The 16373-nt window shown below is 39.8% G+C and overlaps 1 protein-coding gene across 1 annotated transcript in view; it reads right to left on the bottom strand.

Annotated features, from left to right (window-relative positions):
• The window catches only part of LOC149776298 (integrin alpha-V-like), a 236831-nt gene extending 220606 nt beyond the window's left edge, over nt 1-16225 (bottom strand). Inside the window, exon 1 of the mRNA XM_089942762.1 lies at nt 15955-16225. Coding sequence (XP_089798888.1) covers nt 15955-16133 — 179 coding nt within the window. The 5' untranslated portion in view covers nt 16134-16225. The remainder of the gene's footprint in view (nt 1-15954) is intronic.
• Between the last annotated feature and the right edge of the window lie 148 nt (nt 16226-16373).

The raw sequence follows: 16373 nt of genomic DNA, 5'->3' as shown, positions 1-16373 counted from the left end.
CAACAGGTAGTATCAAATCGAACAGACCAATGATGAATTCCAGCGCAGAATAAAATCAATAATCGGAAGAGAATCCAAAATGGCTATGACAGTTTACGAACCAACTTTATCTTCTGCAATTGAAATATATTCTCCAGATTACGTTGTAGATATTTATCAATCGTCAATCAGATCTGTTTTAGGATGGGCAGAAATAACATCCGAGTATAAAGGACTGCCAGAATCTCAATGAGATGATTTATCCACTAACGATTAAAAAAAAACAACCTCCAGAATATCGAAAAACTCATCCTTGACACATAGCAGATATATCTTATTATATTACTAAGTTTGAATGCACAAGAGATCCTAGGTTATTGACGATGTACAAGATGTAGACGAGGAATATAAACGCTTCGTCAGCGAAAAAAAGTCAAATCATTTTCCGGCGTCATAAGCCTGAATATAAGAAAGCAAGTAATAAATTACGAAATGTATTTTCCAGTGCCACACAACATTACAGCGATGATATAAAGCAACAGATCATTGATTCAAAACAACATCTAATCCAGGTTGAATCAGACCTCGGGTTTATCAATAAACAGATTGTTATAAGTTTGGTGATCATGTAACGTATCAAATTCCTTCATATCCATGCGTAAAGCATTTAAACATTTATTTATGAGACACTACACGATCACAGAAGAACAATCACCAGAATGTGTTCTACCAGGATTTAAAACCGACGAAAAAAAAAATCATTAAGCGATCTTATCAATGAAAACGTTCCTAAAAATGTTGAGTCATGGAGAAAAATCCGCCTCAAAGTATTCTCAATTATAACAATGATCCATACGGAGGCGGGCGTCATATTTCACCGGGAATTGTAAATATAACTTCAACTATTGCAGTCAATCATGTATGTGACGTAATTGATGGCAGCTATCAAATATATCTTGAAAAATCTGGACAAGTTCAACAAGGATATATTTTATGTACATTTACGCCGGAAGTAACTACTAGATATTTGATTGTACAAGACCCGATCAATCCGGTTTATCTACGATGTCATAATAATTATTGTCAAGAATACATTTTAAACTTACTTACCAGAGCGGACACTCGATTGACTTTAGAAATGAAAATTTAAATATTAATATATACCTAAAATCCTATCGATTTTTAACATTGTAGAATTTTTTTTACAATTAATTATTTAATCAAGAGGTATTATATAATGTACCAACATGTGACGGTTTTCATACACTCCAAAGACGTACATGAAAACGCCATCAGAACAATAATGACACAGACCCAGTCCGTGCAGAACAGTTTAGTGTTAATATAATTACTGATGAAAACGTCAGCAAAGACCTTTTGTTGACGCAGGAACATATAAATGAACTGCTGAGACAGCAAGTTATTATGATCACATGTGATAGAGATCAGATTCTCAATTATATGCATTCCTGTACCATGGACGGGAGGTAACCCTAATTGTAACACAATAGCCCTTACTTATGGCAACAAACAAGACCAGGTATAAGGACAAAACATATTAGCAGAGCTAGACGAAAAATACATAGGGTACACCAAAATATACACCGATGGCTCAAAAATTTCAAAACGGTACAAAACTGCTGCGGCAGCAGTAATCCCTAACACCAACACAGAATTCGGAGCTAGATTACCCGACACCTACCCCATTTACACAGCCGAATTCTGGGCCATTATTGAAGCTCTAAAATGGATCCAACTAACAAACACTAGACAAGCAGTTATCATTAGAGACTATCTTAGTGTCATCAACTCGATTAAATCAAACCCCTCTATCACAAGCAGCAACTTCCCGAAGGAAGCCAACCACTTAAACAGCTGTTAAATAACAAACATCTAATAGAGTTCAAGAGGGTGCCCTTGTATATCGGACTAGCAGATAACGATAAAACAGACCAAGTAGCTAAACAATATCTCCATGAATATGACTCCAAAGCCTTATACTGCAGCGTCCAAGAATTGTATAGCATCATGCAAATTAAAATCGACAATAAGTGGCAACAACAATAGGGTATCAGCAAAAAGGGCCGCAAGCTATACTCCTTACTAAATAAGGCCGCAAGATATACCAACCCACTACAACTCGTTAGAAGTCAGGATCAAAACTTATCAATAGGATACTCATAGGCAAAACTAAATGAGCCAGCAGCTTTGCGAAATATTTCACAATCAACATAACTCAAATGACAAATGCCCACACTGTCCACTCTAAGAAGATTTAGAACATGTTTTTAATACCTGCCATAAGTTTGGAACCCAAAGAACTAGGTTTAGGACTAAACAACATAAAGTAGGGTCACCGCCATCCTATCCAGATTTCCTCAAAGAACAAAGCCTAAATAAAGACATTACTTACAAAATTATTATAAACTTCCTCACCGACATTGGGGAAAAAAGGGAGGATTTAAACAAAAGTGTATGACCCGCTAAACAATAAATAAATACCATTCAATTAATTACAACTAGGGGACAGGCTAACAAACTAAATGTAAGGAACAATAAGACCAGATCTCTTTGACATGTCTTAACGCTCCGAGTATTCGGCAAAGATGTCTGTCTTATCAAAATAGATTTAGCCTGAAAATTACATCACATAAATAACTATATCCACAAGCTAGGGTAATAATCAAAATAAAATAAGTCCAAGTCTACTAAAACTAGTAGACAGGCTAACAAATTTAAAATTAGGGAATAAATAAGAACAGATGTCTTTGACAAGTCTTAGCGACCCGAGTATTCGGCAAAGATATATGTCTGATCGAAATAGATTTAGCCTGAAAATAAAATAACATCACTAAAATAAAACAAAATAAGAACAATTATCATAACTATTAGACAGGCTAATAAGCTTAAAATTAGGGAATACATAAGATCAGATGTCTTCGACATGTCTTAGCACACCGAGTATTCGGCAAAGATATCTGTCTTAATCAAATAGACTTAGCCTGAAAATAAAATAACAACATACTAATAGCTTCATTGAAAAACTCGAAAATAAATCAAACATAAAGATGGATTAGCCCAACCCTAAACCCACACATATAGAAACAAATAAACTGGAATAACCCGTAAGCTACATTTTTCAAAAAAATTCTTTTCTTGTATTTTTTTTTAAATTTAAAAAAAAAACTATTTTTCTAGGGCACCCCAATCCTTCAAAATGAAATTAAGGACACTAACATCTTTTCCTACCGCAAGATGACCGTACATTAATTTTAGTAGAATAAACGCAACTGCACTACGGCACAGCCTCCCTTCAAGGCACTAGAACAATTAGAACACCTAGATAAGACCCCAAAAACTAGAATATATAAGGTGGTCTCAAAAGCATAAGACCATCAGGCCCCGCTGCACAAGGCGGCAAAGTTTATCAAGATAGGAAAACTTACTATAACCCTAAAATTAATACCTATAAAGTGGTGCAAGCCTCAAGGAACATCATGCCCGACCACATACAGCGGCGCATCATTAAGCGTAGGAAAGTTTAAATAACCATACACAAAAGAGTGAACCCAAACCATGAACCACCCCACCCGGATCAAACTCAACAAATAAAGTTTAAATAGCCCTATAGACTATCACTAAGCGGTCACTGGTGCGGTACTATATTTATTTTAAAAAACTGCACATATATATCTCCAAAAATCCGTCAAACGGCAGTTCATTAACATTTTGGCAAGGGAGTCAAAAAATGTATACCCTGGATAAACCAGTCATATTGACCCAAGACCTGACGACTCAATTAAATAGTGCCTTTCATGCACAGGAATTTCTGAGGGATGGAGCTTAATTCCTGCCCCCGGGATCAATTAAATAGTCCGCTTATGGACATTAAGCAGACGTACATGCCCGTATGGGCAAAAGGTCTATAATTTTAATGATGATGATGGCGATGACCTCCGAAGTTGAAGCGCTTTGATTTAGTGCAAAACAACGCACCTCCGAAAATGAAGATTTGACAAAACGAAAGTGTACCAATAAGCATCAGCATTTTTTTTTTTAAAAAGTGTGCTTACTTTAAAATTACCTCCAAGAGATGTAGTTTGATAAAGCAAGTTTATAATGAAATGTTAAAACTTGTAATAACTGACATAGAATATGCCATACGAAAAGCTACATAATCAATTTAGTAGTTGGCAAATTGCAAGATACAAGGACGCAGAAGGAAAGTAGATCTAGGCATTTTCAAGCAGTCATTTACAGCTTGCATCAATTAACAGTAGAAAATTTATGAATAGAATTATGAATGTAGCACTTGCAACTGCCACGTACAATCGGCACCAATGAAGAATACAATATACATTGATAGAATTCTGAAAGTAGCACTTTCAAGCAGCCATCTACAATGGATAATCAAGGAAGATTAGAAAATACATGCAAAGAATTAGTGCGGTAATCCCTCTCCATATAAGTATGGGGGCCCAGAGTGGCCGAGTGGTCTAAAGCGCTCTCCGTTACGGATCATTGCCATCTCACCTCTTTTCTGCGAGTCTCGGATTCAGCCAGTGTGGGTATGTGAGAAAGCCTGCCGGTAGCTTCTCGTGGGTCGGTGGTTCTTTCCAGGGTTTACCCGGGTTCTTCCTCCACCGTTAATACTGGCCGCCATGTATAGCCTATCGTGTGCTGAAAAATAGCGTGAAACCCCACAACAACAACAACAATATAAGTATGGTATCATTACATTCCTTTACTGATAAGTTCATTGCTAATCTTAACAAAACTTTCTGAATCCCTGAAGAGATATTTGTGGCATGTGCATCTTTCCATTTCTAATATTGTACCACTCCAACACAATTATGAATGATCAGATATTGAATGTGTGGCAGATATGACAATCGGACCACGACACGATGCACGCTTGCTTCCTAAGGGATAAAACGGTATATGCATTTCCTTAGGCGTTGTTGAATATGGGGTTTTGATAATATCAAAACATAAATCCGTAGTTGGTTCACAGAAAATGTACAGAGCTTAAAAACTGGCTTTGCTTTTTATATTCCAATTACTCTCTCTCTCTCTCTCTCTCTCTCTCTCTCTCACACACACACACACACACACACACACATATATATATATATATATATATATATATATATATATATATATATATATATATACATATATATATATACATATATATATATATATATATATATATATATATATATATATATATATATATATATATATATATATATATATATATATATATATATATAACATTTTCTGTTACATGTCTGTATTATAATAATTGGACATGCTTCCTGGATATTTTATTATTGATGGTTTTCTTTTCTAGTTTGGTTTGGGGATTTAAATTTTTTGTTTTGGGAGGGTAGGGGCCTTTCACAGTTTGAATTCAATAAAACTACTTACAACTTTATACGTATCTGACGGAGATACTTTTTTCTATACTTCGCCAAATCTGTTACTCCATGCAAATGTAAAATCATTCATGTCTTTTGAACAATATCATAATATATTTTGCAACTGGAAACAGGTCTGATATTCCAGAATATTTGTTTTGCTATACAAATTGAAGATTTAAACTGGTAGGCACGGCGGCAATATCATTTAACGAACTGGTAGACACGGTGGCAAGAGAATTTAAAGACATTTAACGAAACCGGTAGGCACGATGGTAATATAATTTAATGAAACTAACAGGTATGGTGGTAATAGAATTAAACGAAAAGAAGATACTGATTAGCATGTGGTAATGTTGACCTAAACGACATATCAGTTTTAATTGGATGAATAAACTGCACTTGTTTAAAACTATGGTATTAATGAATTCAATCTGAGAATCATCAATAAAGGGGTGTGATATTCAAGTATCTTAGTAAGTATTTTGTGTTGCCAATTAAAAAGAATATCCAATTTATCTTTTTGTTTTTCATCCTACTAATTAAAATTGTGGATGCAGAATTAAACCCTTGACGCTAACAAAAAACCGAGATTACTCGAATTTGTGTCACTACAATAAGTATGTTAGAAAATAAGATGATCAGATGTAAGTGAGAAGCTGAAAATAAGCCATTAAAATGCTCCCCACTCCATACCACAGCTTAGTTAATGTCGGTATATGACAATGGTATTGGACAGAAGGAAAGAAAAATATATAAATGTGAACAAAATGAAATTGACATTTTGCCTGATTTTTAAGATCGGGATTTTAGCACATTCAACTAGACTAAAGCTGTTCAAAACAATGTACACAAAAAAACAATAACCACACCAAAAACAATAACCACATCAAAAACAATAACCACACAAAAAACAATAACCACACAAAAATTAAACCCAAAACAGAATAACTAATAACTACTGTAATTGCCTGAAACTTTAAACAGGACAAACGCACGTAAAAACACATTAATTTAACTACACCAGTCTACTTTAAGGGCATATTGCTTAGTCGTCCTCACAAGGTTTTGTAAAAGAAAAAAGTCTGAAAATCTAATCTCTCTCTCTCTCTCTCTCGTCGCGATAATTGCAATCACCGGTTCAATTCTTCTACAATTTCACCGGCTGCCCAACTGCAATGATTCCCCCATGGAACGCACATGTATGTTGAAGGGCGCTAGTATGCAGTAGTTTACATATATCTCATATAAAACAAAAATTGATTACAATGTTTCTGATGATAGAAAGAACGGAATTTGGACTAATATACATTAGCAATGCAGGTCGTTCCTTCTTTTATTGATTATGCTTTACACTGATACAGCATATGGAGTAATAAATATATTATCAAACGTTCCAATAGTTTTGTGATGTCTGGTGAAAACCGACATTAATGGTGGTGTGGGGGATGGACTTTTCATCAAGGTCTTACAATCTTTCAGAGTGGGTAGAGCTGTTTCGTCTAAAGCTTTCTGGTGAAAGAGTTCCAGTCGTTGTAAGAGTTGACCGTACTTTTGCGATTTTTCTGTTTCAAACAAATCGTGGCGATCCATCAACGACTACAAATCGTGTTGTATCTGGGACATCTGGTTCAAACTGGGATTCGCAGGCAAATGCGAGGTTCGTTTTTTTTTTTTTTTGGCCAACGATGGTATTCTATCCATCGTTTGTAAGGCACTAAAGCTAGTTTTAGTCCTTCCATTCGATGTCAAGGGTTACGTCTGAGATCTTGGGACTCCAGAGGGTCTTTTTATCTTGCTCCCACGAGTTTTCACAACATGTTTCCAAAGACTCCTTTCAGCAAAGGTCCTAACAAGTGTGGCAAAATTCCTCCACGTTGGACCAACATCTTCTTCTTTTGACGAATGGAGATTTTCTTTTGAACCATTTGCCTAAGCATTGTTTCTGGTGTTTCGACAAAGGGATCTTACCTTTCAAGACGTTCAAACAACTTTCTCACACGGTATCGACGACATCTTTGGAGGCTGATTGAATGACTTTTTTTTCGCATGGACGGAGAAGCGTTGGACAGGACAAACATATCCCCCAATTTGACTAAACGAGGAGGCAGTCCTTTCCTTTTCTTTCCTTTGGGTTTAGAAGAGGGATGCTTTCTGGGGGGGTGACATCTTTGGATCTTCAGGAGCAAGAAAACACTGATACTCATGCTTTGTCTCAGACCTTTTTTTATATTGGAACGCGTCGTCAATGATTGTCTTTACGTCGTAACAACTTGATAACAGACATCACGCGTTTTGCAAGGGATCGTAACGAATTAAATCGAGTCAGTTCTTGCTTGGACAAATCCAGTAAACTCTGTACCATGCCCGCTCTCTCTTGGAGCAGCTACATTGTGAGTAGCTGCCACGGCAGTTAAAGAGGAGGAGGGTGTCACCACTGAAGGAGAAGTTCTTGGAGACACGGGCTTTCATGGTGTCATCAACGGAGAAGTGGATGGACCTGAGGCTACCAGAGACGCAGTCACCGTCGCTGCAGGTCGTGGTTTGCGAATGTCAGGTTGCGTCCTGGCTGAAATGCCTGTCTTGCGACTAGGGCTTTCCTTTTTCTGGGGACCTCTCTGTTTCTTTTCTATGGCATTTTCTTTTTCTGAGATTTTGACCTGGTCTTGACCTGTTGCTCTTTTTCTTCTTGGGGCTTCGTTTGACTTTTTCTTGGGGAGAACTTTGGGAGCATTAGGATCCCATCTTAAGAGGGAGCGAATGATGACGCCTCCTAGAGTACCGCTTCCTCCAGTTTTCAAAATGATTTGTTTTTTGGCTTGAGTGTCGATGCGGGGATTGGCCAGTTGGATCAAAGCTACTTTGTTTCTATCAAAAAAGCGTTTGGTTTGATGAGGAATCGGAATGATACTTTGCAGTAATTGACGTGATGTCACCGTAAACCATCGCTAGACTTATTTGAGACTGGCTTCTAAGACACTAGCACGTATTTGTGGATTTTTTCGCGACTGATTCCAAACAAGGCACGAATCAATTTGACTAGAAGATGAGATTGAAGGCACGTCATGTTGGCGATGTGTGAGACAGACGAAAAGTCTCCGAGGTTTTTATAGATTTTTTGGCGGGGTAAAGTCGAGAACGGAGACATGTACAGGACAGGCCCTCCGTCTTGGCACTAGTGGTGAAACAAATGGGTACGAAATCGGAAATAATCGGGGATAGTGGGTTTCAAATCGACGAGTAAAAAGGCGTGTGGAGTTTGAGTGGCATCGTCGTACGCCTGAGTTAGCCAAGGCTTTCCTAACTGTTTTGCTAAGACTTGCACTTGCGATTTATCTCGAGGGCTTTTAAACAGGACCACGTAATGAGCATTGAGACTGATGGTGTAATGAGCTTTTCTTTGTTGAATTGATGTAAATGAAACTGGCATTACGATGATGCTCTTTGCGCGTATACCAAAGTTTAATTTCTTCTTCGTCTTCTCCTAACATGTCGTCGAAATGACCAATCAGATTCCGTCGTCTTCGTTAGAAATGCCTTCCACAAACACGATGGAATCGCCTTGACTTTCTCACAAGAGAATGTACGCAGATTGCCACTCTGTGTAACACCACACGATGCGTTGAGGTGGACGATCGATCAAATTATGTTTATGTTCGATCAAACGTTTGACAAATTCGGTTTTGCCTGAACTACTAGGTCCAGCAATGAGCATGTTAAAGGGATGGCGATGATACAAAGCCTCCCAACTGGCACGATCTAAGTGTTCGTCGATGACTTTGAAAGTGGAGGAAGAGGGAGCAGAGACAGTAGAGGTAACCATAGTGTCAGGAATGTCACTTATGACACAATAACAGACAAGACAAGACTTTATATTTCTTTTCAGGACACGTTTATTGGTGTTTTAAAAATGAACACGAAAGACAAAACTAGATAAAAGCCAAAACCTTAAGTACAACGATAAAATCCACATGAAAACGATCAAAGTGGAATAGAAACAAGTTTCTGTACAACATGTTTTGGGTAATGTTTTGACAGGTACAGAGGGTCACACAAATGTCCTCCCGAAAGAGCCTTTCAGGAATGTCCATGACGGGTTCTTCTGGTATTGTCACTTACACAGGTTGAAAAGTTACTTTTTTCCTTGGACGTTGAAATGTTGGATCACAACTCTCGAGCATAATGACCCACTTCTTGGGTCCAAGCCTCAAAACCCCATATTTTCCAATGACACACATCTGTAAAATGGGGGCTGTAAGTCACAAGCTACATACGCATCTTCATACATCTCTTCGGTAGCTAAAAGTTGAAGAATCTTTTTCACATGTAGTGGTCGAGAAGTATCCAGATGAAAACGCAAGGATTTGAGCAAAATGAGTTTCTCGTGACCATTTAAGTCCATTTGGGTGGTAAGTACTGTTCGTGAAGGGTCCACAAGGAATCGGCTGGTAAACGAAATCCCAGAAAACAAGTCATTAAGACACACACTTGTCGACCGAAATTCAACAGAAACAGTTCTTGTAATAAGTGATGATAATCATCCACGGTTTCAATACTGTCATTGAGTTCCTTCCACGGAATATGTTACATCACTTGTGATAAAAGCCTTGGAATGGCAGCCTGTTTGTATACCCTCTTTTATCGGAAGCAATAAATGTTCTTTCTACCCAGAGATCTTCGTACTCCAGTAGGGAATCTAAATGATCTAAACACTAACCTACAGTTCAGAGTTCGTTTAGAAGTTTCGACTTCCACTAAGCAAATTTTGCATAACAGATTTTTGTAATCCTTCAACTTTTCTTCCTCAATTCGTTGCAGTAGGTGAATCTCGAAGTAACAAAAATCATGAACATGTTGATCATTCGCGACCTCGACGTTTTAACAATGTCTGACCACTGGAACACTTTCTCGCGAATCAGACCTCTTATAGCATTGAGGTACCAATGGTTCAAACACCGGTGACGTAACGGATGCAAATGTTCTTTACGTTTATTTTGACCAGTTCTCGGTAAATGCGTTATCTCAATTCCACAGACAATCCCCGAATGTTCTCTTGCAAAGTATCCATGATTAAGTCAGTCAGTATTATTGTATTTGCAATCTTCTCCTAGAGCAAAAGTAATCAACAAAGTAAGTAATTTCTGGCCACTTCTGATGTAAACGGTCTAAAGCGTTATAATAGGACGAACGTACCCTTGATCCAAAGAAATCTAACACATTTGTTAACTCCTTTCACTTTCCTCTTGTGAATTTCTCGACACAAAAGTTCTAACGTCACCCATTGAGATTTCGCTCTGGCAAGTCCATGCCAAATTTCCTTGTAGATCTTCTCTTGCAGTTCTTTAGGTAATGCTTGACTATCATTTTTAAATGGGGTTTAAATATTGGTCTCGGTGATATCCAGCGTATGACTCCTGGCCAATCATCTTTCTTCAACGACATGGTAGGTTACTTCAATGACTTGGTCCCGCTAAAGGTAGGTAGTGACAATTCGGAGACCATCGGGCATGTTGCAGGTAGGCTGAATCTTGTTGTTCCCACTGATAAAGTGAGATACCACAACTAAAGCACTTCATTTTATCCCCCTCGCCCAAGTAGAAAGATCCGGCCCTGGCTAATTCTTCAGGGGTCAGGCGTCCCAGATATTTAGGCCATTTTCCTTTGAACGATTGAAGACGATTTTCAACGTTACAGTATTCAGGCAAACGTACAGGGAACGAATATTCGTCTTTCGCAGGTTCTCGATGAGGGGAGGGTGACATCGTTAGGAATTTGCCCAGGGCTGAATGACATCCGTATGGTGGTAGACGTGAAGGTTGACATCCACATCTACCATGAAAACCAGTAAAGAGTCCCTGATAAGGAGCAGTATCGCTTTCATATCCATCAGGTTTAATACGCACAGCATCACTTTCCATGATAGGTGTAGTGGTAGTAGTGATAGCAAAGTTCCCATGATGCTTTACCGCATCACTGACGTCACAACGTACAGCATCGCTCACATCGCAAGGCTCAGCATCGCATTCCTTTTCAGAGGCCCCAAACTTGAATTGTGCCGGTCTAAACATGTTTTATGTTTCTCTGAAAGTATTCATCTTGTCCACTTGATCTTGGTATGCACAATGAACTATCGATCTTGCGTATTGTCCCTTTTTATATGTTGACCAATATCGATGTGACCGTACGGCAAAGTAAAGTGGTTGGAAGTCGCACTCGCCTCGCTTCTGGTACTCAATTTGATAGACTTTTTCCAAAGGTCGACTGACGATTTAGTAAGTGGGTAAACAACAATCTTGTTAGGTTGGTAGGTGGTCACTTTAAAGTTTCCATCCTCTCCAGACTACAAGGCTTCTTTCAATATCCCAAAGTTCACCACTAGACCGGTGCGATAATTCAGAGTCAATCCTTTCACTTTACACTCGCTGTGCACTTCTCCTTGTTTGTCCCGGTATTCGTAGCCGTAATATTTGGGACCACTACTAGCAAAACTTAAAAGCTTGTTGTCGGGGTGCTCGTCTGTCCGGGCTCCTAAACGGTCTCCTTCGATGCCATGGTGATGTTGACCCGGGCGATCAAGGTAAATGCAACTGTCCGTGTCAAAGTACAGGACGCGATCCCCTAACAGTTCTAAAGCTTCGTACAATTTTAAGTGAGCTTGGGCTGTCACGTAAGCCGCAATGATGGCATTTCCAAATTCGTCGGCTTGTACAAAGTCCAGATCTTCTTCGTAATTGACTAAAATCAAATCCTCGCGAACGACGTCCACGTGTTTCATGTATTTGGTTTTGTCGTGAATCATCTGGAAGTAGCGGGAAGGTTCTGTCAAATATTCCATCTTGGGTAAACACGGTCCTTGTGCCATTTTGCCCCACAAACAATTTAACATCACGTTGGCAAACGATCGCCTGCCTTCATTTTTCTTGATGTGGTCTAAAGTGATGCCTTCTTGTTCCCAGTATTTCTCTTTGAATGTCTTTCGGTCTTCGGGAGTGTGACACCAGGAAGGATAACCACTGGCTTCTTGTTTCAGTTTTAAAAAGGCATCCACGTAGTCTGCGAAAATGCCTTTCTGAGTTGGGTCCCCCTTGTTGTACTGTTGTGTCTTGGGAAGATGGTAAATTTCATACACTTCTAACAATTGGTATCCCATGTCCAGAACTTTGAACAATTCCACGCTAACCCACGTCCCCGTCAAGGCGCGTTCTTCCTGGGTGTGCTGACAAGGCTGGTCTTGGTTGCACGTTTCGGCGCAAGTGCGGCACAGGGGAAACATCAGTTTGCCTTGACAATGATGTGGTAACACGGGATGGTACAAGTCCGTGGGAGGCAAGACTTTACATTTAATCAAGCCTTCGTATTGTCGAATGTTGTCCAGGTTAATATATTCCGTCACCAATTGAGGGTGCAATGCAGGAAAGCAACACTATTTGCACACGTATGGATACAGTGAGCACACGTCCAAGTATTTGATTTATTCTCCTTTCTCCTCGTCGGTTTGGTACAGCAAACAATTGGCATGTGTCCTTCCTCAGTACAAACTATCCCTCGGGTTCAGTAGGTCCATCAACTTGTAACTTTCTACGATGCGTTTAAATTCGGGATCGGTTTTCAGACGGTGATCGTACTCGTGTTCCCACATGTCAACACTTCGCATCATTGCTTTTCAAATTTCAATCGCCGCTGGCAAGTGGCCTGGTACAAGTCTTCCATGGTCCGTTGTAAAAACGGATTTTTAGTGTCACGTTCACGGTAGCAGAGGGGACATCCGTGAAATAAGCAACCGTTAAACTCGTACACGATCTTGTGGTTTTCTAAGTCCCAGCCATCCACCGAATACGTTCCGATGGTCTTTTCGCCCCCTCTGTTGCCGTCTTGCTGAATCCTTTTGTCTTCCTTGTCGCACAAGTAATGTAACCAGCGTAGGGCTTTGTCGGAGTATTGACGTTTGACAAAGTTGGTCGTTTGAGGGCTGATGGCGGCCAGTATGTATTCAGGCATGAATCGTTGGCAGTACACTAAGGAACACGCTTTGGCAATGGTGCAGACTTCTTTCAAAGGATCAACCCCTCTGTGTTCCATGCACAGTTCTCGATATTTTCCACAACACCACCGTAAAATGTCAACGTCGGAACGACACTACTTTAACATTTCTCTCTGAGAGTCGAAAGGGTCCGAGGCATGGGTCTGGTACGAAACGTAGAAAGTTTCTCGTTGTTCGGTACGCATGTTGTCAGGGTCGTAATAGTGATTCTCAGGCAAATGGGGTAGAACAGCATGTTGATTGGCTTCGGTATTGAAAAAGTGAGGTAAATAACCTTTAACCATTTCTGTCATTCCAAACGTTTTAGGCATTCAACTCAAATGCATGGCCAAATAGCTCATCGAATCTTTAAACTGTACGTGTTCCACTTGCAGGGAAATGATTTTGGCTCCGTTCAAAGTCACATTAGGACGTTCGATGCCTTGTTCAGTATAGTATCTGAGAATAAACTGTCCATCGTATCCCGAAAAATTGTGGTCATCACCGTGGCATGGCGATGACAATCTCCATAACGTTCGATGTCCTCTTGACTCCACGTCTCGTCGATGGGGTCTAAGATCCATCGGGCAAAATCGGCCAGCGTGTTCGGTCCCCGAAAGATTTGTTTCACGTCCTCCGGGAATCTTGCTGCAGGGAGGGCAATAAATCAAAATAGGCTCTTGAATGCACTTCTCGCACGCTGGATGAGCCATGCAGAAATTAGGAATGTGAATGCCGGTCTCTTGCATGCATTCGAAATAGAAAAAGATGAAATTCCTTTTCTTCTTGTGGTCATCATCTTTCTCATGTTGTGGTTGGTATTTTTGAATGTAGCATCGCTGTTCCAAGTCCACGATTTGGTGACAAATGTGACATTTTTTCTTTCCTAAACATACGTGTGCCTTGGCACTATTGATACGTATGCCTTGTCCACAAGTGGGGCACCATCTCAAGATTTGACAAGCACTTTTCTGCTGTGAACCTTGTGCCTTCAAATGCTGTTGGTAACAGGTAGGGCTGACAAAAGTGCGCTGACAAGCTGGACAATGAACTCGTTCTTCTCCTTCGTCCAGACAGGGTTGAGAGGCCAAACATCCTGAGCATTTCGATCCACAATGCTTGTGTTGCTCTCGATTGTTATAGCCATAGTCAAATTTCTCACAGTATTAACCGTATCCCAAGAATGCGGTGATACTGGTAATGACATCAAAATGCTCATGGTAATGATAGACGTGAATGTATTTTCCGTCTTGGAAATCTCTGCCTCGAAATAACAGAGATCCGCGCACTTCTTGAGGATGCACTTTCAAGGTGTAGCTTGGAGCCAAGACGTCTTGCAATTTTTGCATTTCAGAAATGCCACAGGGTGTGTCTTTGGATAGCCCCACTTGATGTAACGGGAGTTCTTCCTTTTGTTGTTTGGCTCCGTCCGATCGTTGAATAGTTTTCCAGGATCTTTTCCATTCTGCTGTGTCGTTCTTGTTGGCATACCTTCGTCCCAACACGATGGCTCGGGCTAAACACATCTGGTCTTGAGGATTGTTAATTTGGACAAAGCCATTTTTGGTGCTGCTAAGGTCGTCCACCAATAACACCTTTTTGCGTTGTCCGGTCCCCTTGGGGAGAGAGACGTGAGTCATGAACAGTGTCGCTTTTGCATCTATGATGTGAAATTTTTCAATGGATTGTTGCACGTGTTGAATTTTGTCCGTGAATTTGGAATGGGTCAATTCTGCTGGGCTACTAAATTCGATCAAAACAAGGGATTTCAAACCGTCGTGATAAATAGAAAGTCTCAAGCGATCGTCTTATTTGGCTTGACATTGGTGTTTAAGTGAGATTAACAAAGAATCCTACACATCGGTGATGAAGCTCTCTGCTTTCTCCAGCGGTACGTCGGCCTTGAAATCTTTAAACTTCGCCCTATAAGTGTAAGCTGTGGTTCCAAATTTTCTAGAGGAGCGCTTTTCCGTCTCTCGAATATGATATTAATTTTCAGGGTTTACTAAGAGTGGTGACTTTGGTTAGATGACTCTATGGGTCTGGATTCTGGTTCACTCATGTCATCTTCAAAATCACTGGCATGAATTTGTGCCAAGACTTCAGCTATTGTACGAGGCAATAGATCATGTTTATGCCTCTTACGTTCTTCTTCTTTCTTCTCGAATTGATTCGATCGTTTCATCTTGACTGCAAAAAGTCAAATGACTACACGTTAAACACCATGGTCACTTTATATCCATGGCAGACCAGCGTATATATAAAGAGTGTGTGTCTTGCCTTCCACTATTCATTTCACTCTCAAACCGAGCAGTGCAATGGAAGAGCATACACAGATCGAACTTTTCATCAGACCTTTGCGAGCGGTTATCAGACAATTTTCTTCAGACAAGCCGACGGACAACTCACCATCCTTTCGCTAAACAGTCCCAGGGATTTTTGTAATGCTAATTCCCTTTGACGCTTAACCGTCCCCATACACTACCCACGTGAATTTTATTAACTTTCATAAAACAAACCCAAACAACCTACCTTGTTGTGCCAGAGCTGTTCTCTATGAAAGCTACAGTGTATCCGAACATTGCATTTTCTTCTTCCTGAAAATAGATGGGCTTTTTATCATCCACATTGAATGTATTGACTTCATCCACAATAACCCAGACGAATATAGTTAACACTAGACGATTCGCCAAACCGAGCCTTGCGTTCATGTTTAAATCTCTGTATCACATTGGAAAATTAAATATCAACAAAGATGGCAAGTGGCGTACGCCTTTTGTTGGAGTGTGTGGCGGAAACGGGCGTCCATGCATCTCACATTTTCCTTTATCCTTGTAGTACCATATATACTAATATAGGGACCCTCATATTAGAACCCATGGCTTGAGGAGCAGCAATATTTATAAAGGATGTCTGCCATTCTGACGTAATAGATAACATTATATACAGAT

This window comes from Sinohyriopsis cumingii, chromosome 18, assembly GCF_028554795.1.
Source record: "Sinohyriopsis cumingii isolate HCF-2022 chromosome 18, ASM2855479v2, whole genome shotgun sequence".
NCBI lineage: Eukaryota > Metazoa > Mollusca > Bivalvia > Unionida > Unionidae > Sinohyriopsis > Sinohyriopsis cumingii.
The sequence above is the reverse complement of the archived record's forward strand: the minus strand, read 5'-3'. Positions and strand labels throughout refer to the sequence as shown.